The 23,633-nt window shown below is 44.5% G+C and overlaps 1 protein-coding gene across 1 annotated transcript; it reads right to left on the bottom strand.

The window, feature by feature from the left end:
- Nucleotides 1-5,614: 5,614 nt before the first annotated feature.
- LOC119925352 (olfactory receptor 1052-like) lies at nucleotides 5,615-6,553 on the bottom strand. The gene has a single exon (XM_038743439.1). The coding sequence runs from the start codon at nucleotides 6,551-6,553 to the stop codon at nucleotides 5,615-5,617; it is 939 nt and encodes a 312-aa protein (XP_038599367.1).
- Between the last annotated feature and the right edge of the window lie 17,080 nt (nucleotides 6,554-23,633).

The raw sequence follows: 23,633 nt of genomic DNA, 5'->3' as shown, positions 1-23,633 counted from the left end.
TTGCGCCTAAACAATTAAATAATTGAATTCGCCTCGCAGAATAAATTTTATATGAAACTTAGGCTTTCCGTCCCCGGCTTCTCTCTCTCTCTCTCTCTCTCTCTCTCTCTCTCTCCCACCCCCACCCCCCGCGCCGATTACTGATCGAACCCGTTCCCGGGCGACAGGTGACACTTGGTCACATCCTCGACCTCATCATTTCTTACCACTGCATTATCTCCACCTTCACCAACTTTGAAATCCCTCTATCTGAACATAACTTTCTCACCTGTCTCCTCTCTCTAACTTCTCCCCACTGTAAATCTATATTACTGCCCAACAGAGACCTCGGCTGTCTCGACCCCAACCACCTCTCTCAGCGCACTCATTCTTTCATTCAATCGTATTTATTGAGCGCTTACCGTGTGCAGAGCACTGTACTAAGCGCTTGGAAAGTACAAGCTGGTAACATATAGAGATGGTCCCTACCCAACAACGGGCTCATGGTCTAGAAGGGGGAGACAGACAACAAAACAAAACATGTGGACAGGTGTCAAGTCGTCAGACCAAATAGAATTAAAGCTAAATGCACATCATTAGCAAAATAAATACAATAGTAAATATGTAGAAGAAAAATAAATAGAGTAATAAATCTGTACAAGCATATATGCAGGTGCTGTGGGAGGGGAAGGAGGTAGGGTGGGGGGATAGGGAGGAGGAGAGAAAAAAGGGGACTCAGTCTGGGAATGTCTCTTGGAGGAGGTGAGCTCTCAGTAGGGCTTTGAAGGGAGGAAGAGAGCTAGCTTGGCGCATGTTTGGAGGGAGGGTATTCCAGGCTAAGGGGAGGACGTGGGCCGGGGGTTGACGGCGGAACCGGCAAGAACGAGGTACAGTGAGGAGGTTAGCGGCAGAGGAGCAGAGGGTGCGGGATGGGCTGTAGAAGGAGAGAAGGGAGGTGTGGTAGGAGGGGGCGAGGTGATGGAGAGCCTTGAAGCTGAGAATGAGGAGTTTTTGCTTGATGCAAAAGTTGACAGGGAGCCACTGGAAATTTTTTGGGAGGGGAGTAACATACCCAGAGCGTTTCTGCACAAAGATGATCCGGGCAGCAGCGTGAAGTATAGACTGAAGTGGGGAGAGACAGGAGGAAGCACCACCTCCTACAGGAGGCCTTTTCCAATTAATTTCTCTTCTCACCATGTCATTTCCTCCCAAAGGATATTTCATCACTTCAGTGTCATCTAAGCATTTGGGGAACTCACAGTCCCAGTTGCATTTGTGTACATGTCTTTGAACTCCACTTTTTTCGGGTAATTTTTTTAGAGTCTGTCCCCCTTGCTAGACTTTGAGATTGCTGATTGCAGGGATTATGCTTGGGAATCAGAGGTCATGGGTTGTAATCCCGGCTCCACCGCTTGTCAGTTGTGTGACTTTGGGTAAATCACCTAATTTCTCTGTGCCTCAGTTCCCTCATCTTTAAAGTGGGGATTAAGACTGTGAGCCCCACGTGAGACAACCTGATCACCTTGTATCCACCCAGCGCTTAGAACAGTGCTTCACACATAGTAAGTGCTTAACAAATGCCATTATTATCATTATTATGATTTCTATATTGTACCCTCCCAACTACTTCATACAGTGTTCTACATACAATAGATGCTCAGTAAATACTATTGATTTATTGATTCATAAGGCACTCTATTGTTCTTAGTGTGACCTGTATGATAACAATATATCAAATTTCCCTTGGCTGTTTACTACATCTTCTTTTGCTCCCTTGCTTCTTAAGCTTGTGGAATATGAACTGCTTGCTTCTATTTTTAACTTTATTGGGCTTTAATATTATTTCAGGAGTACAATGAATTTAATGGAACAACATCTTTGGAAATTTTGGTAAGGGTGGACCTATATGGTTGAAATGATAGAAAACTCAGCTGTATATGACTAGTCAAAACCAACAAAGAAAATATGAACACACAGCTTTACTTCCTTCCTCCCTGCAAAAACACTAATGACTGATTTTCAGATACTAAGAGCAATGAATACAATCTTTTTTTAAAATGGTATTTATTAAGCACTTGCAATGTGTCAGACACTGTACAAAGCACTGGGGTAAGCACAAAATAATCAGGTTGGACACAGTCTCTGTCCTGAATAGGGCCCACAGTCTTAATCCCTATTTTACAAATGAGATAACAGTGCAAAGAGATGTTAAGTGCCTTACCTGAGATACCACAGTAAACAAATGGTGGAGCCGTTGTGAGTCCTCAGGTCCTTCTGACTCCCAGGTCCGTGTACTATCCACTGGGTCATGCTGCTTTTCCACTATGCCATGCTGCTTGAGTGTGAAGCTGAGAATCTCCAAATATAAAGTACTGTAAGGGTTAGTAATTCCATTAAATCAGGTTTTAGGTAAATAAATGTGAATAAATGTTCAAAAACACATTGACACACTTTCTTTTCATTTTCTTTCTATCCTTAAGCACTAACTTAGAGCAGAGTAAAGTGGCTTTCTAGCTCTCTCCTTAGTTCACACGTCCGGGCAGGATAAAGCTCCTAATAGCTTAAAAAAAATGGAGGTGGGGAGGAGAGACAGACAGGAAGGGAATGAACCTGACAGATTGGAAGGAAATAATTTTGCCTCTTTAAGATCTTTGAGGTATTGACAATGGACATGATTAGTTAACTGGGCAAGATCCAATTTTCCAACCTGGATTGTCCACCTACATTGTCCTTATTTTTTTAATGGAATTTGTTAAGCATTTACTATGTGCCAGGCACTGCGTTAAGTGCTGGGGTAGATATAAGCAAATCAAGTTGGACATAGCCCATGTAATCCACATTTTTCAGATGAGGTAATTGAGTACAGAGATAGGCCAAAGTCATACAGCAGAAACGTGTCTGAGCTGAGATCAGAACCCAGATCCTCTGGCTCCCAGGACTGTGCTCTTTCCACTAAGCCTGCTGCTTTTCCCTTGTCCTATCCTTTCCCAACTCTCCCATCCCCACAATACTGAGATCTTTAGCCCAGGGTAGGTGGGACCACTGACTGGAACCTGCTATAGAGAGAAGCAGATGGCTGGGGTAGAAAGGAATAAAGAAGGTTTGTTGCTCCCAATCCAACGATTCAACTAGGCCCATTAAATACACATACAAGACTACTGAAGCCATCTGAGAGTCCATGTCTTTACTGACACTGATATTTCCTCACCATCCATCTCGTCTTCCCTTCTGAGTCGTTGTTAACCATCTCCTCCCGCATTCTTTTATCCCTACTGACAATTAACTCTGGGGAAGGGGTCTTAGAAAAGAGAAGGAGATAGGTGTTCACTGAACAGAGTTTTCCATGTTTGCTTTTTTTTTTGAAATGAAATATTCTTTTGTACATTTTTTCTTCTAAAGTTAAAGTTTTATATTGTATCAGTGTTTCACAGAGAAAATCCACAAGAAGAGCTTTTATAATTTCGAAACTGTAGCACTTCCTCTTGAATTAAATCCTGTGGTGTTCTTTCCATCCCAGCAGGAAGCAGTATTTACAGACTCTACCCCTTCTTGCCCATCCAAACTGCCACCACCTTGGTGATGATGATGATGGTATTTGTTAAGCGCTTACTATGTGCAAAGCACTGTTCTAAGCGCTGGGGGGATACAAGGTGATCAGGTGGTCCCACGTGGGGCTCACAGTCCCAATCCCCATTTTTCAGATGAGGGAACCGAGGCACAAAGAAGTTAAGTACCCTGCCCAAAGTCACACAGCTGCCAATTGGCAGAGCCTTGACCTGTGACTCCAAAGCCCGGGATCTATCCAGTGAGCCACTCTGGGTGGTCTCACCCGCCTCTGCCGTTACCCTCCCGGAGCTGGCGGGCCGAGGACGGCGGGCCCTCTGGATTTCCCGTGCCCACCCCCACAGCTCTGGGCAGTGCCGAGTGAGTCTCCAAGTGGCGATCCTGGGCTCTGGCTGACCCGTGGGTGTCCCCGGGTATTCCCAATCACCAGGGCACTGAAGTTCTCCGAGTGCCAGCAGCGCGCGGGACCGTCGGCCCACTCCCCGGACAGGCGATCACTTCCGGCACTCGGCTAGCCCCGGCCCCCTCCCGGCCCCGTAGGCGGCCCCCGGGAACCTTGGTCTATACATTTGTCATAACCTGATTTTATTATTCATTCATTCATTCATTCAATCAATCGTATTTATTGAGCTCTTACTGTGTGCAGAGCACCGTACTAAGCGCTTGGGAAGTACCAGTTGATAACATATAGAGACGGTCCCTACCCAACAGCAGGTTCACAGTCATCAGCTTTCTCCCAAACCCCGCAGCCTCTAGTCTCTCCCCTTAGAAAGTCCATATTTCATTCCGTTGCTCAGGTCCATTTTCAACATTATTCTGGGTGTATCTCCCCACTCCTTTTAAGCCTCCAGTGACTACCCATTCCTCTTGGCTAAAAGTCACTCAACTAGCTCTCCCACACCTGCTTATCCTTGTTCTCCCACAACATCCCAGTTTGCTTATTTTGCTCTTCTCAAGCCAATCTACGCACTGCGCTTCCTACTTGTCTCCAGTGAATCTTCACTTCTGCTCTCTGCTCAGCCTGCAATTCCCTCCCGCCTTCAGTTTATGACAGATTACTGTTTTTAAATTTTCAAAAGCCCCCTAAAATCGTACTTTCTCCAGAATATCTTCCCTAATCGATTTTTAATCTCCCTGCCCTATATCCCCCATCTCAGGGTCACACTTGGAGAATTTCCAGGTAATACTGTACCAGTCTCAGTTATGGGAGGGAGAGTCAAGCAGAGACCTATCCATTCCATTCCTAGCTTGGGGAGAGGCTAGTGAGTGGAAGGCAATCTGCTAAAAGTCAAACCTCACCCATGCTGGGCAGCAGTGGCATGAGAGAGAGTCGAGGGTGGAGACTCAATTTTACTGCATGGAAGGCAGCTATTGTAAACCACTTCCATATTTCTACCAAGTAAACTCTACGAATATACTATCAGAATGATTGAAGATGGAGAGTGGTGCGTTCTGGGAGAGATGTGTCCATGGTATTGCTATGGGTCAGAAATGACTTGACAGCATAAGAAAAGACAAGCCCTATAACCCCCTCAAATATTACCTCAGATCTTCCACAGCAATTAAACACTTGGGTCTTCACAGCCTCCATTGCACTGATGAATTTTAGACTCTAATGTACTTTAAATTCTATTGCTTCCTTCTACCTATAATTTGTATTAGGGTCTATCTTCCCAGGTAAATTGTAAACACCTTGAGGTCAGAGATCAGATCTTAGTACAGTGCTCTGCACAGAGTAAGCACTCAGTAAATATATTGGCATATTCATTTTAAAAAGATATTTATGTGGCCATAAATATTTCAGGGAATTAACAATTTATATGAAAAATAGTAAGTGGATTGAGAACAGTCATATACATGTGATATACATGAACAAACAGGAAATAAATAGGAAATTTATAATGTACTTGAATAACATTGAATATGTATTCTCAGAGACTGTAATATTATTGGATCCCAGAATAAAAAAAAAATAGTTCTTTATTTAGTAGGTTGCAATATCCTTTACCTGGTAATATGTAATAAAGGAAACCACATGACTCAACAATTCATTACCACTAAAATGCTTAGATTAAAATAGGGACAATTTCCAGCCTAGAGTCTCTTTCAGGGCCTCTTTCACCTCTTTGTTCCTCAGACTATAGATCAAGGGATTCAACATGGGGATCACCAAAGAATAAAACATGGACATTACTTTTATCTGGTATGCCGATAGCCTGGAGATGGGACATATGTACATGAAAATCAAAGTTCCATATAGAATGGACACAGTCATTAGATGGGAAGCACAAGTGGAAAAGGCTTTGCGTCTCCCTTCAGTGGAACGGATCCTCAGGATGGCATCTGCGATGTAGGCATAGGACAGGAAAATGGCCAGCATGGTGTTTACGATAATGATGGTGGCAAAGATGAAATGGACCGACGCTGCTGTGTGGGTATCCGAGGAGGAGATGGCGTGGAGAGGAGGGATGTCACAGAAAAAGTGATTGATAATATTGGAGCCACAGAAGGACAACCTGAACAAGACACTGGTGTGTGCTATTGCATTGACAGAAGCACAGAGATATGAGCTGGCTATCAAAAGGATGCAACTTTTCTTGGACATCAAAGTAGTATAAAGCAATGGTTTAGAAATGGCAACAAACCTATCATAGGCCATTACAGTCAACAGGTAAAGTTCAGCACTAGCAGCTAGGGAGAACAAGAAAAACTGGGTTACACATTCTGCAAACGATATCACCTTTTTCGCCAGAAGGTAGTTTACCATCATTTTAGGGGCAATGATAGAAGAATAACTCACATCTAAGAGAGACAGATTACTGAGGAAAAAATACATGGGGGTGTGAAGCTGTGATCTCATCTTGATCAACAAGACGATGGTCAGATTCCCCACCACAGTGAAGAGATAAATGGCCCAAAACAGCAGAAAGATGACAAACTGTGAGTCTGGGTGGTCCATAAATCCCAAAAGAATAAACTCAGTCACTCTGGTGCAGTTCTTCTCTTCCATTTATTCTGTCACGCCCCTTGGAACTAGGAAGAAGCAGTTTATAATTAGAATGGAACCAAATCAGCCAGAGTTTACCCTAATGAGGCTGCCTGTGAGCTGTCATTGTTGTTAACAGAATGTCCTTGCTGAGATTATGCATCTCCCCTGAAAATCATATAAGCAACTGTATGCTTTAAGAAACAATAAATGTGTTTGATTCATATGATTTAACCATATGCAGGCTGGTATCTTCCTGCCTGCTCTCTTCGGTATCAGCTATCCTCCACAATTAAGGTCTTTGGACCTTTCTTTGCCGTAAAGGAAAACCATATTTAGAATAAATACCCAGCTTGCATTGCAAAACCTGTAGGGAATAATTGAGACTTTACTGTACTCCCAGATACTCTTGTAAGGCATCTTATGAAAAATAGCTGGAACCTGGGATCTGATCCACAGCAAGTGACAGAGAGCAGGAGGAGGGAAATACAAGCTGCTAGTGTCTGCTACTGTCACTACAAACCCAGCCATCAGAATTGGGAAAGCACATTCAGGAGTGGCAGGGGAAGACTTGGCTATTGTGAGCACCAACTGCACTAATAATAATAATAATGATTCTAGTATTTGTTAAGTGCTTACTATGTGCCAGGCATTGTTCTAAGCGCTGGGGTGGGTACAAGCAAATTGGATTGGACACGGTCCCTGTCCCATGTGGGGCTCACAGTTTCAACCCCATTTTGCAGATGAAGTAACTGAAGCACAGAGAAGTTAAGTGATTTGCTCAAGACCACACAGTAGACAAGTGACAGAGCTGGGATTAGAACCAATGACCTTCTGCCTCCTGGACCCAAGCTCTATCCACTACCCCATGCCACATCATCATCATCAATCGTATTTATTGAGCGCTTGCCATGTGCAGAGCACTGTACTAAGCGCTTGGGAAGTACAAATTGGCAACATATAGAGACAGTCGCTACCCAACAGTGGGCTCACAGTCTAAAAGGGGGAGACAGAGAACAAAACCAAACATACTAACAAAATAAAATAAATAGGATAGATATGTACAAGTAAAATAAATAAATAAATAAATAGAGTAATGAATATGTACAACCATATTTACATATATACAGGTGCTGTGGGGAAGGGAAGGAGGTAAGACGGGGGGATGGAGAGGGGGACGAGGGGGAGAGGAAGGAAGGGGCTCAGCCTGGGAAGGCCTCCTGGAGGAGGTGAGCTCTCAGCAGGGCCTTGAAGGGAGGAAGAGAGCTAGCTTGGCGGATGGGCAGAGGGAGGGCATTCCAGGCCCGGGGGATGATCTGGGCCGGGGGTCGATGGCGAGACAGGCGAGAACGAGGTATGGTGAGGAGATTAGCGGTGGAGCAGTGGAGGGTGGGGGCTGGGCTATAGAAGGAGAGAAGGGAGGTGAGGTAGGAGGGGGCGAGGTGATGGACAGCCTTGAAGCCCAGGGTGAGGACTTTCTGCCTGATGCGCAGATTGATTGGTAGCCATTGGAGGTTTTTGAGGAGGGGAGTAATATGCCCAGAGCGTTTCTGGACAAAGATAATCCGGGCAGCAGCATGAAGCATGGATTGAAGTGGAGAGAGACACGAGGATGGGAGATCAGAGAGAAGGCTGGTGCAGTAGTCCAGACGGGATAGGATGAGAGCTTGAATGAGCAGGGTAGCAGTTTGGATGGAGAGGAAAGGGCGGATCTTGGCAATGTTGCGGAGCTGAGACCGGCAGGTTTTGGTGACGGCTTGGATGTGAGGGGTGAATGAGAGAGCGGAGTCGAGGATGACACCAAGGTTGCGGGCTTGTGAGACGGGAAGGATAGTAGTGCCATCAACAGAGATGAGAAGGTTAGGGAGAGGACAAGGTTTGGGAGGGAAGACAAGGAGTTCAGTCTTCGACATGTTGAGCTTTAGGTGGCGGGCAGACATCCAGATGGAGATGTCCTGAAGGCAGGAGGAGATGCGAGCCTGGAGAGAGGGGGAGAGAGCAGGGGCAGAGATGTAGATCTGGGTGTCATCAGCGTAGAGATGATAGTTGAAGCCGTGGGAGCGAATGAGGTCACCAAGGGAGTGCGTGTAGATTGAGAACAGAAGGGGACCAAGCACTGAACCTTGGGGAACCCCCACAGTAAGAGTATGGGAGGGGGAGAAGGAGCCTGCAAAAGAGACTGAGAAAGAACGACCGGAGAGATAAGAGGAGAACCAGGAGAGGACGGAGTCTGTGAAGCCAAGGTTAGATAGCGTGTTGAGGAGAAGGGGGTGGTCCACAGTGTCAAAGGCAGCCACAGTGTCTGGAGCATAAAGCAGGAGGGAAGGAGGCAGGGAAGTACAGTGTTCTGCATACAGTAAGCACTCAATAAATACAACTGAATGAATGAATGAAAGAATGAATGAATGAATGAAAGGAAGCTCTCCGCGTGCAGCTCAAAACCATCATCTCCAAATACAAGTAATCCCAAAAGTAGGATTGGAGAGATCTGATGGGTGAGAGACAGAGCCTGGCTACAAAGCTTGAACACACACACACACACACACACACACACACACACACACACACACACACACACACAGAGATAAAAAATAAACCCAGTCCTGTCATAATGGAGGGAGGTTGCTTTCTTGCAAACTCTGGGTTAAGGAAAGCTCATATTGTAGTATTTACTGTGGCAGGCACTGCGTGGGGCACATTTTCTTCCAGCACCATGGTATGCTAAATTTAACAGACTCACATTGTTGGAAGAACATTTTCTAGTTCCCTAGCAATGTTCTAGGTAAAACACACAGTGAAAACATGCGTAGCAGAAACAAGTGCAGAGAAAAACACCCAAATGCACAAAGAAAAAGTAAAAAAAAAAACATGAACAAACACCCAGAGAGAGAAAAACATGTGGACACACAAGAATGTGCAAATACCAAATGACAGATGCACAGAGATACAGACAGAAAAGCACACAAAAAGATACATGGACACCCACCCACAGGAGAACAAACATGGACACAAAAACCAAGAGAGAGACACGTTTAAAATTCACAGGGAGAGACTCACACATTAAACAATCTATGGAGAGATGCTGAGAAATGTCCAAGGACATTCATGAACACACACAGGTAGACATACCTGAACACACACAGAGATACACGCATTCGTAACTGTGGGAAAATGCATATATCTCCATCCCATCCCACTACTCCCAGAAAAACACATAAGGACACACAAAACCACAAATAGGGATGGCAACCCACAGACTCAAAAACACATAAAAATACAAATGTAGGGTAAATTATCAGGCAGCCAAAGGAAATCCCCAGTTCCAACACCTTCCTTCTTCAAACTTTTTTCTCCCTCTCATAATTAAACATAAATCAAATGCTGGAAGGCATGGAGAACGTGCAGAGGGAGGGTTCATATCATGGAATATATATAAATATTCCAATCTCCTGAAGACATTGACCTCCTAGTTTACAAATATGGATAAGGCATTAACTCAGAAGGAAGTTTCTTCACCCAAAGAGCTTGTACTTCTCTTTAAACAAACAGGGATTCCTACTCCACCTCACCAAATCCAACAAAAATTCTATATACAAATATTATACACCGGACACCTTCTATTTATCAATATAAAAAATTGTTGTAACTTTATCCTCGCATGATCTGAATCCAGGAGGTAACTTGGTCCGAATAGATCGAAGCAGGCTTCAATTGCAATGGAGGAAAATTGAAACTAAAGGGATAAAAAAGCAATGGAGGTAAAATTCACAGATGGAAATGGAAGGATGTTCATTGCACTTCCGTTGGACATACGATGGTTTCCTCAAACTCAATAGGAAGATGATTCCTGCTTTATGCTCTGATTGGTGGAATTTTGTCACCAGGAGGAGCGGGAGGGAGTAAGTCCCTAAGGCAGCTCTGTACTCCAGATCTCATTCCAGGAACTCTTTAGAGTACCACTTGTCCTTTGGGAGGATGGGAAAATGATTTACCTCTGATTTGCCATCTCATGAGATATGTTTGTATGTGGAAATGGGTTTTCTGAAGATCCCCCTTTTCCTTCTTTCAAATCAATCAGCACAGCCAGAAAGCTTAAAGTGTCTGAAAGCTTTACAGGAAACATAGCACTTGCAAGAAGATAGAATTAATATAATATATAGTAATGACTATATAATATCAATATAATATATCATAATAATTTGTGATATAATTCTGATTAATTCAGAATCACCATCTTAGAGATTATGGAGGAAAAGAAAGATGAGAAGGCAATTGTTTTGATAGTTTAAAAGCAAAATATACATACCAATTTCCCCTAAGTCAATCATCATCGTTTGTCAGGGTCAGGGTAGGCTTGGAGACACATAGGTCTTCAAACACCACTAGATTTTCCCCCTGGCATGTCAGGGGTTCATGTCCAAGGTGCTGGATCTATATGCATATTCCACTCTGAAATCTTAAGCAAAGGTTTTTGATCCGAGAAGCAGAGTTGTGGCAAGAAATCTGTGTTCTGGATAATCTGGATAATCTGCGCTCCCCAAAGACCACTTTTGTCAGCAAACTTATAGCATGGAAGAAAAATTTGACTTTTTTATTGATTTTTACAGTTCCTTGAACTCCTTTCCCTATGAAACCTTCATATTGGAGTAATATAAATGTGACCCAATGTTCACTTCAGAAGTTAATTTGTCTGCTCTGTGAACTAGTGCAAGTCATTTAACTTCTCTGCCTCACTTTCCATAACTGTAAAATAGGGATGAAGTATTGTTCTCCTTCCCTCTTAGATCAATCAATCATATTCATTGTGTTCTTACTTTAACAAAGTTAATGTTCAATAAATATGATTGATTGATTGACTTAGTCAGGGAAAGCCTCTTGGAGGAGATGTGATTTTAATAAGACTTTGCAGGTGGGGAGAGTGTTGGTCTCTGGGTAATTAAAGTGGAGGGAGTTCCAAGCCAGAGGATGCAAACCCGGGTGCAAAGATCAGAGAGGCAACTTTACTGAAGGGTGAAAGGGAGAAAAGCCAGAATTAGGGATGGGAAAACAAGAATGAACAAATCATTATGGGAAAGTCAGTAAAGTCAGAGGCTGAAATGGGGAACAAAACGAGCCTTTATATTTAGTTTTATTGCTGGGCCTGTTTTAGAAACCAGTGGGCAAGTCTCTCTGATTTCTCCTCTCCTCATTTCAGTTTCTGGTACTGGTTCAGGTTCTCAGAAATCTCCCTGAATGCTCAGAATGGAATGACTCCCATTCTCCCAAGAATTCTCGTGTGCTCTATGAACTGACCATATGATTTTAAACTCAAAAGGACAAACTGATCATATTGCATCGACTTCAGTACTTAGCACAGTGCTAGGGACAGTAACTGGTAATTATTCTAACTAAATACTGTGAGCCCACTTTCTAGACTGTGAGCCCACTGTTGGGTAGGGACTGTCTCTATATGTTGCCACCTTGTACTTTCCAAGCGCTTAGTACAGTGCTCTGCACACAGTAAGCGTTCAATAAATATGATTGATTGATTGATTAAATAATAATATTAATAGTTATGGTATTTGTTAAGCACTTACTATGAGCAAAGTACTGTTCTGAGTGCTGGGGTAGATACAAGGTAATCAGGTTGGACACAGTCCCTGTCACGCATGGAGTTCACAGTCTTAATCCCCATTTTAAATATCAGGAAACTGAGGCACAGAGAATTTAAATGATTTGCCTAAGGTGGAGACAAGTGGTGGAGTCAGGATTAGAATCCATGTCTTCTGACTCCCAAGCCCATGCTCTTGCCAAGAGGCCATAATGCTTCCCTTGGCTGTGCTGCTTCCTCAAGAGCTAAGCAATTCTGTGGAGAGTACCACTACAGAAAATGCAAGCTTTCCGTATTAAAGGACTAAATAGTATATTCGTGTTCAATCAACGTGGATATCAATCAGTGATATTTATTGAATATGTGTTGTGTGCAGAGCACTGTACTAAACATTAGATACAGTACAATATAGGAGAGTGAAATGGAGAAGATAACCCACAGTTAACTTTTTGAAAAAGAATATTACTGATAACATTCAATGACTCAAGATTTTCCAGACGTTTGTGTTTTTCAAGGCCTCTTTAACTTCTTTGTTCCTCAGACTGTAGATCAGAGGGTTGCATATGGGGATCACCAGGATGTGAAACACAGCCACCATCTTACCCTGTTCCACAGAGTTGGTGGAGGTGGGCCTGAAGTACGTGAAGAACAGGGTCCCGTACAATATTGAGACCACAGTGACGAGATGTACAAGTGGAGAATACGCTGCGTCTCCCTTCAGCAGAATGGATCCTCAGGATAGTAACCACAATGTAGACATAGGAAAGGAGAGTGGATACGATGGTGATTATTTAAACCAATAAAGCAAAGACACAATGGACCAAGTCAGCAATGTAGGTGTCAGAGTAGGAGATTGTATGGAGGGGAGGAATGTCACAGAAAAAAATGGTTGATGATATTAGAGCTTCCAAAGGACAAGCTGCTTAAAGAGCTAGTGTGAACAGCTGCACTCACACAGGAAAGCCGGTATGAGCTAGCAGCCAAAAGAATACAGACTTCCTTAGACATCATCACCGTGTAAAGCAATGAGTGACAGATGGCAATGAACTGATCGTATGCCATTGCAGCTAAAAGGAACAATTCAGTATTTTCACAGAGATAAAGAAAGAAAGAAAAACTGAACCACACTCACCAAATGAAATGACCTTGGTTTCCAATACATAGTTGATCAGAACTTTGGAGACAATGCCAGAGGAATAGACCGCATCTAAGAGAGACAAGTTCCTGAGGAAAAAGTACATGGGGATATGAAGCTGGGGACTGCTCATATAGATTTGGAGAAACATCAGAAACACAACGAGCTTCAGTTCTGGCTGGTCTGTTAATCCCAAGAGAATGAACTGGGATGCCATGTTGCAGTTTCTCTCCTCCATTTCTGGGACTTTCATATCCTGGAAATTGAAGAAAAAATAAGTTACAGATTGTAGTCAAAATAAGAGCAATAATAATAATGAACTGTGGTTCTTCTTAAGGACTTCCTATGTGCCAAGCACTGTGCTAAGCACTGGGGTAGATACAATTTAATCAGGTCAGACACAGTCCCTATCTCCCATAAAGCTCACAATCTAAGATCTAAGAAGGAGGGAAAACAGGTATTTCATCTCTATTTGACAGTTGAGGGAACTGAGGCCCTGAGAAGTTAAGTGATTTGCCCAAGGTCACATAGCAGGCAGGTGACAGAGCTGGAATTAGATCGCAGGTCCCCTGACTGGAAAGTGTCCATTGATGCAGTCACCATTCAATCAATCAATTTTGTATTTATTGAGCGCTTACTATGTGTACTGGGGTAGAAACTATGTGCAGAGCACTGTATTAAGTACTTGGGAGAGCACAATACAACAGAATTAGCAGTATGCTCCCTGTCAGTCATTTATTTCAGCATTGAGAGCGATATCCCTAGCTAGGATCTGCTAGAATGAGCATCTAGAAATGAGAACAAATGAGCACCTAAGAGTGCAGCTTGTAATCAGTCAAGCAATCATTTGCATTTATTGAGCACCTACTCTGTGCTGGGCACTGTATTAAGTGCCTGGAAGTGTATAGTACAATAGAATTAGGGGATATGGTTCTGGCCCTTAAGGAGTTAACAGATTTAAAAAGTCCTTGCTGTGCATTAGGGTTGTTCCAAGGAAATGAATCTTAATTTTCTAAATCGAAAATAGGCCTGCAGTAAAATGGAATGCATTCTGACTCTTTCTGTTATGTTGTTGGAAATGAAAACCAGTCTAAACATGAATGGGATTGAGGATACCAAGTTATGCCATTCTGATTATCTAATAGTGTAGGATAAAAGAGGAAGTCAGTTATATATAAAAGAGATAGAAAAGCAAAAAAAGAAATCCAATGAGTGCATGAAAACAGAATATTGTTCTCAAAAAAATAATAATAAAGGATAAATAATCTGTCATTAAATCAATCAATCAATCAATCGTATTTATTGAGTGCTTACTGTGTGCAGAGCACTGTACTAAGCTCTTGGGAAGTACAAATCGGCAACATATAGAGACAGTCCCTACCCAACAGTGGGCTCACAGTCTAAAAGGGGGAGACAGAGAACAAAACCAAACATACTAACAAAATGAAATAAATAGAATAGATATGTACAAGTAAAATAAATAAATAAATGGAGTAATAAATATGTACAAACATATATACATATATACAGGTGCTGTGGGGAAGGGAAGGAGGTAAGATGGGGGGATGGAGGGGGGACGAGGGGGAGAGGAACGAAGGGGCTCAGTCTGGGAAGGCCTCCTGGAGGAGGTGAGCTCTCAGTAGGGCCTTGAAGGGAGGAAGAGAGCTAGCTTGGCGGATGGGCAGAGGGAGGGCATTCCAGGCCCGGGGGATGACGTAGGCCAGGGGTCGATGTCGGCACAGGCAAGAAAGAGGCACAGCGAGGAGATTAGCGGCAGAGGAGCGGAGGGCACAGGGTGGGCTGTAGAAGGAGAGAAGGGAGGTGAGGTAGGAGGGGGCGAGGTGATGGAGAGCCTTGAAACCCAGGGCAAGGAGTTTCTGCCTGATGCGCAGATTGATTGGTAGCCACTGGAGATTCTTGAGGAGGGGAGTAACGTGCCAGGAGCGTTTCTGGACAAAGACAATCTGGGCAGCAGCATGAAGTATGGATTGAAGTGGGGAGAGACACGAGGATGGGAGATCAGAGAAAAGGCTGATGCAGTAGTCCAGACGAGATAGGATGAGAGCTTGGACGAGCAGGGTAGCGGTATGGATGGAGAGGAAAAGGCAGATCTTGGCAATGTTGTGGAGCTGAGACCGGCAGGTTTTTGTGACAGCTTGGATGTGCGGGGTGAATGAGAGAGCGGTGTCGAGGATGACACCAAGGTTGCGGGCTTGTGAGACGGGAAGGATGGTAGTGCCATCAACAGAGATGGGAAAGTCAGGGAGAGGGCAGGGTTTGGGAAGGAAGACAAGGAGTTCAGTCTTGGACATGTTGAGTTTTAGGTGGCAGGCAAACATCCAGATGGAGATGTCCTGAAGGCAGGAGGGGATGCTAGCCTAGAGAGAGGGGGAGAGAGCAGGGGCAGAGATGTAGATCTGGGTGTCATCAGCGTAAGATGATAGTTGAAGCCGTGGGAGCGAATGAGGTCACCAAGGGAGTGCGTGTAGATCGAGAACAGAAGGGGACCAAGCACTGAACCTTGGGGAACCCCCACAGTAAGGAGATGGGAGGGGGAGGAGGAGCCTGCAAAAGACACTGAGAATGAACGACTGCAGAGATAAGAGGAGAACCAGGAGAGGACAGAGTCTGTGAAGCCAAGGTCGGATAGCGTGTTGAGGAGAAGGGGGTGGTCCACAGTATCTTAGGCAGCTGAGAGGTCAAGAAGGATTAGGATGGAGTAAGAACCGTTGGATGTGGCAAGCAGGGGGTCATTGGTGACCTTTGAGAGGGCAGTTTCCGTGGAATGTAGGGGACCGAAGCCAGGCTGGAGGGGGTCGAGGAGACCGTTGGTGCTGAGGAATTCGAGGCAGCGCGTGTAGACAACTCGTTCAAGGAGTTTGGAAAGGAATGGTAGGAGGGATATGGGGCGATAACTAGAAGATGAGGTGGGGTCAAGAGAGGGTTTTTTTAGGATGGGAGAGACATGGGCATCTTTGATGGCAGAGGGGAAGGAACCAGTGGAGAGTGAGCGGTTGAAGATGGTAGTTAAGGAGGGGAGAAGGGATGGAGCGAGAGATTTCATGAGATGTGAGGCAATGGGGTCAGAAGCACAGATGGCCGGAGTAGCACTTGAGAGCAGGGTGGAGAGCTCCTTTGAGGATAATGCTGGGGAGGATGGGAGAGTAGCAGAGAGCGTTGAGAGCCGGGGGGTTGGAGACGAGGGGGAAGTGACTTTGAGGAGGTCGGACCTGATGGATTTAATTTTGTTAATGAAGTATTAGGCCAGATCGTTGGGGGTGAGGTAAGGAGGAGGGGGAGGAACCGGGGGTCTGAGAAGGGAGTTGAATGTACGGAAGAGCTGGCGGGGGTGATGGGCATGGGTGTCAATAAGGGAGTAGAAATAGTTTTGTCTGGCAGAGGAGAGGGCTGAGTTAAGGCAGGAAAGGATAAACTTGAAGTGAACGAGGTTGGCATGGTGTTTAGACTTTCGCCAGCAGCGTTCGGCGGCTAGAGCATAAGAGAGAAGGAGGCAGACAGTGGCAGTGATCCAGGGCTGTGGGTTAGTGGTACAAGAGCTGCAAAGGGAAAGGGGAGCGAGTGAGTATAGCTGAGTAGAAAGGGTAGAGTTGAGAGCAGTAATCTGATCATCAAGACCGGGTGGAGAGGAGAGGGAGGCGAGGTGGGGTGTGAGGCACTCAGAAAGATGGATGGGGTCAAGAGAGCGGAGATCTCTGTGAGGGAGTAATATGGATTTACAGGGGAAAGGAGTGTGAGTCTGGAGGCAGGTGAGAAGATTATGATCAGAGAGAGGGATTTCAGAGTTGGTGAGGGTGGACACAGTGCAGAGATAGGAGATGATGAGGTCGAGGGTATGACCAAGTTGGTGAGTGGGTGAGGTGGGGTGGAGGAAGAGGTTGGCAGCGCCGAGGAGAGATAGAAGGCGGGTGGCAGAGGAGTCATCAGGGATATCCATGTGGATGTTGAAGTCTCCGAGGATCAGAGTGGGCATGGAGAAGGAGAGAAGGAAGGTGACGAAGGGGTCAAAGTCGTTAAAGAAGTTGGAGGTGGGGCCGGGAGAGCGGTAGATGACGGCTACAAGAATCTGGAGGGGGTGGTAGAGGCGAATAATGTGGGCTTCAAAGGAAGGGAAGGAAAAGTAAGGGGGAGGGAGGATAGTGCGAAAGCGACATTGGGGGGCGAGAAGGAAACCGACACCTCCTCCTTTTCCGGTGAGTCTGAAGGAGTGGGAGAAGAAAAGGCCTCCACTGGAGAGAGCAGCAGAAGAGACCATGTCGTCCGGAAACAGCCATGTTTCAGTTAGGGCGAGGAGGAGTAGAGAGCTGGAAAGGAATAGGTCCAGGATGAAAGGGATCTTGCTTAAAACAGAGAGGGGGTTCCAGAGGCCACACTTGACAGCATCTGTCGAGGGAGCGGGGGGGAAGGGTGCGAGGGGTGGGGAGGATTTGGATTGGGACGAGTTGGCGGGGGCCTGGGCGGGGAGAGTGGGAAGAGGGGTGGCAATGGGAACGGAGAACTGGGATGGGGTGGGGGCGGGGTGGAGGGGAGTGAGGGGGCTGGGAGGGAGGAGCGGAGGACCTGCGCTGGTACAGAGGGATCCTAGGTAGGGGAGAGGGAGGGAAAAACCTGGGTGGGTGAGGGGAAGGGGAAGGTGAGGAACGGGAATGGCAGTTGGGAGCAAGGGAATTGAAAGTTCATGGTGAGTCAGCGAGTGACAGTACAGCGGGAGGTTAACAATAGAGATGCAGAAGCAATTAAACAGTAGCAATGATATAAGAAGGCGATGGCATCACAGGGTGTAGTTAAACAATTAATATGCTATGGCAATTATAAAATTGGCGGATAATGATGTCACAGAGAGCAGATACAAACTATTATGTGCTGGAGTAGGGTGGACCTGCTAAGGGGGGTCAGGGAGCAGAGATACGTGGGGAGAGGAGCGAACAGCCAACTAGCATGGGAGGGCTGAGTAGGTGAGAATGAGGTTGTCGTTAATGTAACTTGGTGATAACAAGGGCCTTTTCTCCGGGGTTGGGTCGGGGGGAGAGTAAGTCAGGAACGGACCGGGAAGGGGGGGGGAGGATGGGGGGCACTGTAAGGAAGTCGCTTAAGTTGGGGGTGGGGTGGAAGCAGGGGGTGTTTATGGGGGCGCTCTGAGGAGGGGAGCCTTCCGGGAGCAGCGGGGGCCACGCGGTGTGATGGCAGGCGGGCCTCTCGGGAACGGAATCCCGGGCGTTTATGGCGGCGCTCAGAGGAGAGGATCCTTCTGGGAGTAGCAAGGCCACGCGGTGTGATGGCGGGCGGGCGGGCCTCTCGGGAACGGAGTCCCGGGCGTCTATGGTAGCGTTCTGAGGAGAGGATCCTTCCGGGACCAGCGGGGGCCACGCGGTGCGATGGCGGGCGGGCCTCTCGGGAACGGAGTCCCGGGAGTCTATGGCGCGCTCTGAGGAGAGGATCCAGGGAGTGGGGACCTGGTAGCTTCAAGCCCCTTAGCTTATTGCTTGATCCCACGTAATATCCCAGATGAGCTTACCACACTTCATCCAATTAATCAATTGAGCAACAGTATTTATTGAGCATTTACTCTGCGCAGAGTATTATACTAAACACTTGAGAAAGTACAATAGAGTGGGTGGACCCAGTTTCCGCCCTCACTAACAATGATAACTGTGGTATTTGTTGAATGCTTACAATGTGTCACGAAGAGTACTAAGTGGTGAAGTAGACAAACACAGGATAGTCTGGTCAAACATAGTCCCTGTCCCACATGGAGATCGCAGCCTAAGTAAGAAGGAGAACAAGTATTGAATGCCTAGTTGGCAGATGAGGAAACTGAAGCACAGAGAAGTGAAGTGATTTGTCCAATGTCAGAAAGCAGGCAACTGGAAAAGCCAGGAGTAGAACCCAGGTTCGCTGACTCCAAGACCACTGCTCTTTCCACTAGGCCATGCTTCTTGCTCAAGATGTTCATAATCTAGTATATATACACTAGGCATTTTCAGTCACATTCACATTCTACTCAGATCCATGACAGTAAATGGTTTTTTTCCCGATTTAATTTTTTAATGGTATTTGTTAAGTGCTTACTATGTGGCAAACACTGTTCTAAACCCTGGGATTGATATAAATTAATTAGGTCAAATTCAGTCCTTGACTCACAAGGGGCTCAGAGGCAAGTGGGAGGGAGACCAGGTATTGAATCCCAATTTTACAGTTGAGGGAACTGAAGCATAGATGATTTAAGTGACTTGCCCAAGGTATTAGGGCAAGCAAATGGCAGAACCAGGATTAGAACCCAGGTTCCCTGGCTCCCTGATCTGCAATTTATCCACTAGGCCATACTGCTTCCCAATTTGAGAAGGGGTTGAGATTTTACAGTCCCAGGAACTCTGATAGACTCTTAGTTCATTGTGGACAGGGAATGTGTCTACTATCATACTGTACTCTCCCAGGTGCTTAGTTCAGTGCTCTGCACAAAGTAAACACTCACTAAATAAAATTGAATGAATGAATTTAATTATACCAGATAAAACCCAGGGTTTAGTGGCTGAGCCCCCCCTGTCAAGAGAGAAATTTTATCAGGAGCCTATTATAGATAGTTTGATTAGTCTTTATCCTTGTACCCTCAGTGGATCACCTATTTGCATATAAAGATCTTCACTCATTTCCTAAATTTCCTCTGGCTTTGCCCTTCCCTAGAAGGCAAAGACTGTGACAGCTGACTACAAGGAAGTATACTGTAGAAAACCATGCCCTTCACTGCCCTCCTTTTTCTACACAATCTCTCTACTTCTTTTGCCAAGAATAAAATAGGGTTGCTCAATACTTCTGAGTCTGTAATTTTAAAGTCCATAGGGCTAATTTGCCCTTATTAACTGAGGTGAGAGGTTAAACTTTCTGTTCTGCCAGTTTTGTTTCAGATCTTTCAAATTTTTTTTGATTGTAAGTTGTCTTTGGAGATGGAGGAATGAACTAAATTACCTCACCAGCTCTCTTAAAGTTCTAAGATACCGCAGATGCTGTGTTCTTATCCACCCACTCAGTGGCTTGTACCCATGTTTGACTTTTCCATTATTACTTATTCTGCGAAGTGAAAACATTTCAAATCCAATAAATGGGGAAAAATAGCATTTTCAAGGAAAAATTGAACAAAAGGGAAAAAGTATGAAGTTGTCCAACTGCGCACACCCAATATCTTCCTTCTGATCGGTAACTCTTGGTGCAGTTGATGTTTGAGTGGAATATATGCTGTGGCTGTGCTTACATTCATTGAGCAGCACGTGGAGACAAAATCCTTGTTGCATCCCTGTCTAATCCAGGCCCATATGGGTTACTAAAGTGAACGCTTCAACACTAAATAATTGCATAGAGGTTATTTTCTCATATTGTGGAAATATCTGGGTGTCATTTCAACTCCTTGCAATTACTCTTAAAATAAAGGCCTTGTTACTCAAGTAAACAGAATAGTAGATGGCGTTTATCAATTGTGCTCCTGGGGGCTGAGTTAAACTATGACATTTGTTGGAAAGCAGTTTTTAAATCTAGTTCTAAAGGAATGGTAGCCTGTGGAAAATCAGATTTCTGTCCCTTCCACACAAGGTAAAGATGTACTAGGGAGATCATTTTCCAGTACAAGAGATCATTTTGGCCTCTGCTTTATACAAAGTCACTACTTGGTCTCTGTGGCTGTGCCAATTAGACAGAGGCACTTTTGGAACCAGGAGCTACTAGTCCTGCCTCTAGGACTCCAACTTCTACAAGTCACATTGGTTATGTGTGTCTGCTCCTCCCTCTTCTTCCCTTGGAAGTTGGTCTTCCCACCCTCTTACACCTTAGGATTCTCAGGGCAGAATTGCCACTGGGAGAGTCGAAGGGGCATTTTAAATTATTTAGCAGTTATGTTCTGGACGTATGTTCACTACCAGTTGGAAATGTAACAGGAAGTGAATCTAACTACTTTTCAGATGGAAAAATTTTGGTACTGACTTAAATGGCCATTCTGTACCTGAGACACACTTATAGCCCTAGGTAAGTGCCAGATATCCTATATGTGAACCATACCTTTTGGGCTCTACTCTCCTCTTTATGTCAACACTTAATCTCCCTCTCCAGACCATAAGCTCAATATGGTCAAGGAATATGTCTGCTAATTCTATTGTACTGTATTCTCCCAAGCACTTAGAACAGTGCTCTGCACACAGTAAGAGTTCAATAAATATCATTGATGGATTAATGGACCTTACCTCTGCCCCAGACTTGCCTCAGTCATCCTCCTTTCAGAACTAATAGTAGTAGTAATGATCCTTATTAAGTTCTTAAGTGTGTGCAAACTACTGTAACAAGTAATAACATTTATTGAGCACTTATTGTGTATAGAACACTATACTAAGTGCTTGAGAGAGTACAGTACTGCAGAATAGATAGGCATGATAGACAAAGAGAAGCAGCATGAAATAGTGTTTAGAGCACAGGCCTGGGAGTCAGAAGGATGTGGATTCTAATCCCGGCTCTGCCACTTGTCTGTTGTGTGACCTTGGTCAAGTCACTTTACTTCTCTGGGCCTCCATTACATAATCTGTAAACTAGAGATTGAGCCTGTGAGCCCCACGTGGGACAGGGACTGTAACCAACCTGATTTTCTTATATCCACCCCAGGGCTTACTACAGTGCCTGGCACATAGTAAGTGCTTAACAAATACCATTATTATTATTATGTTCCCTCTGCCCACAACGAGGTTACAGTCTATCCCAGGCACTGTACAAAGTGCTGGGAGTTTACAAGTAAATCTACTTGGACACAGTCCCTGTCCCACATCGGGCTCGTAGTTTTAATGCCCATTTTACAGATGAGGTAACCGAGGCCCAGAGAAGTGAAGTGACTTGCCCAAGGTCACAGAGCAGACAAGTGGCCGAGCTGGGATTATAAACCATGTCCTTCTGACTCCCAAGGCCTTATCTATCTACTAAGCAGTGGTGCTTCTCACTTAATGTACTTAGTGCTGAGAAAGAATACACAGGTGTAAATTAGACAAGATCTCTACTGCCAGCTGTTTGACTGTAAGAGGGATAATCAAGGTCTTCGAAGCTTCTTCAGAATAGGGATGGGGGTTGCCAATTCTATTGTATTGTATGCTCCCAAGCACTTGATACAGCACTCTGCACACAGCAAGTGTCCAATAAATACCATTGCTGGATTGCTTAATGATTAATTAATTAATTAAGGATGGGGATACAAAAAGACATCATCTCCATATTTTATTCATGCAGACATCATTTCCAGCTTTATCAAAAGCTCAAAATTCCAAAAAACGAAGTTAATATTATAGCCTTGGTATTTCCAGGCCCTCTCCAAATTCTCTATCTGTTTATCATTTAGTGTCTAGACTGTGACATTGTTTTATTGCTTAAAAAAGTGAAAAATCACTGTTCTCTGTAGGTTTTGTCTGCATGCAAATATTAATCCATAGGAATATGAATCTTTTTCAAACCCAAACATGATCCAGTCACTCCACTGATAATCTAAAAGCCATCCTCTCCCACATGTGTATAAATGTGTTCTTGTGTTTGCGTGCATACTTGCATCTGTGTGTTAGTAAAATGGTTTCATTCTTGCCAACTTCTGTTACAGTGAAAGTTTTCTTCAACTAGGAGTGTAGCATTTCTGTAATGAAAAAATCTCTTGGAGCAGCATCGACCAGTGGCTAGAACACAGACATGGTAAACAGGACTTGGGAGTCAGAAGGACCTGGGTTCTAATTCTGGTTAGGCCACTTGCCTGCTTTGTGATCTTGGGAAAGTCACTAAACGTATCTGAGCCTCAATTACCTCACCTGTCAAATGGGGATTCAGACTGTGAGACTCATGACGGACATTGACTATGTCCATCCTGATTAACAAATACTAAAAAAAGGAAAAGAAAAAGTAATACCCATGGTGGAGGCAAGATCTTGATTACTGAATTTTTTTGCATTTTGTTGAATAGAGGGAAAAATATTTTCAATCATTCCAAGTGCATGCTATACAAATAATCACTGAGTATCTTTAATAACAAATATGATTTAATACCATTAAATACCATTTTAAAAACCTAAAAGTAGATGAAAAAATACTATTAATGAAAAGGAGATGTTTCACAGTTGTAACAGTGCAAGGAAAATGGTGTAAATTTGGGGGAAATCACAACAGTGAAGATATAGTACAATTAGATGTTTTAATTATGATACAATTCAGATTGCTTAACTAGTGTCTCACCACACTATAAGCATATTGGAAAGGTGGGCAAGCCACACAGTTGGATCTGGTTTGGGGCAGGGATTGTGTCTACCAACTCTTTTGTATTTTACTCACCAAAGCATCTAGGACAGTGCTGATGTAGTGGA

This window comes from Tachyglossus aculeatus, chromosome 3 (genome assembly GCF_015852505.1).
Source record: "Tachyglossus aculeatus isolate mTacAcu1 chromosome 3, mTacAcu1.pri, whole genome shotgun sequence".
In the NCBI taxonomy this organism is placed as follows: Eukaryota; Metazoa; Chordata; class Mammalia; order Monotremata; family Tachyglossidae; genus Tachyglossus; species Tachyglossus aculeatus.
Note: the sequence above shows the minus strand (reverse complement) of the source record. Positions and strands in the feature narration are given on the sequence as shown.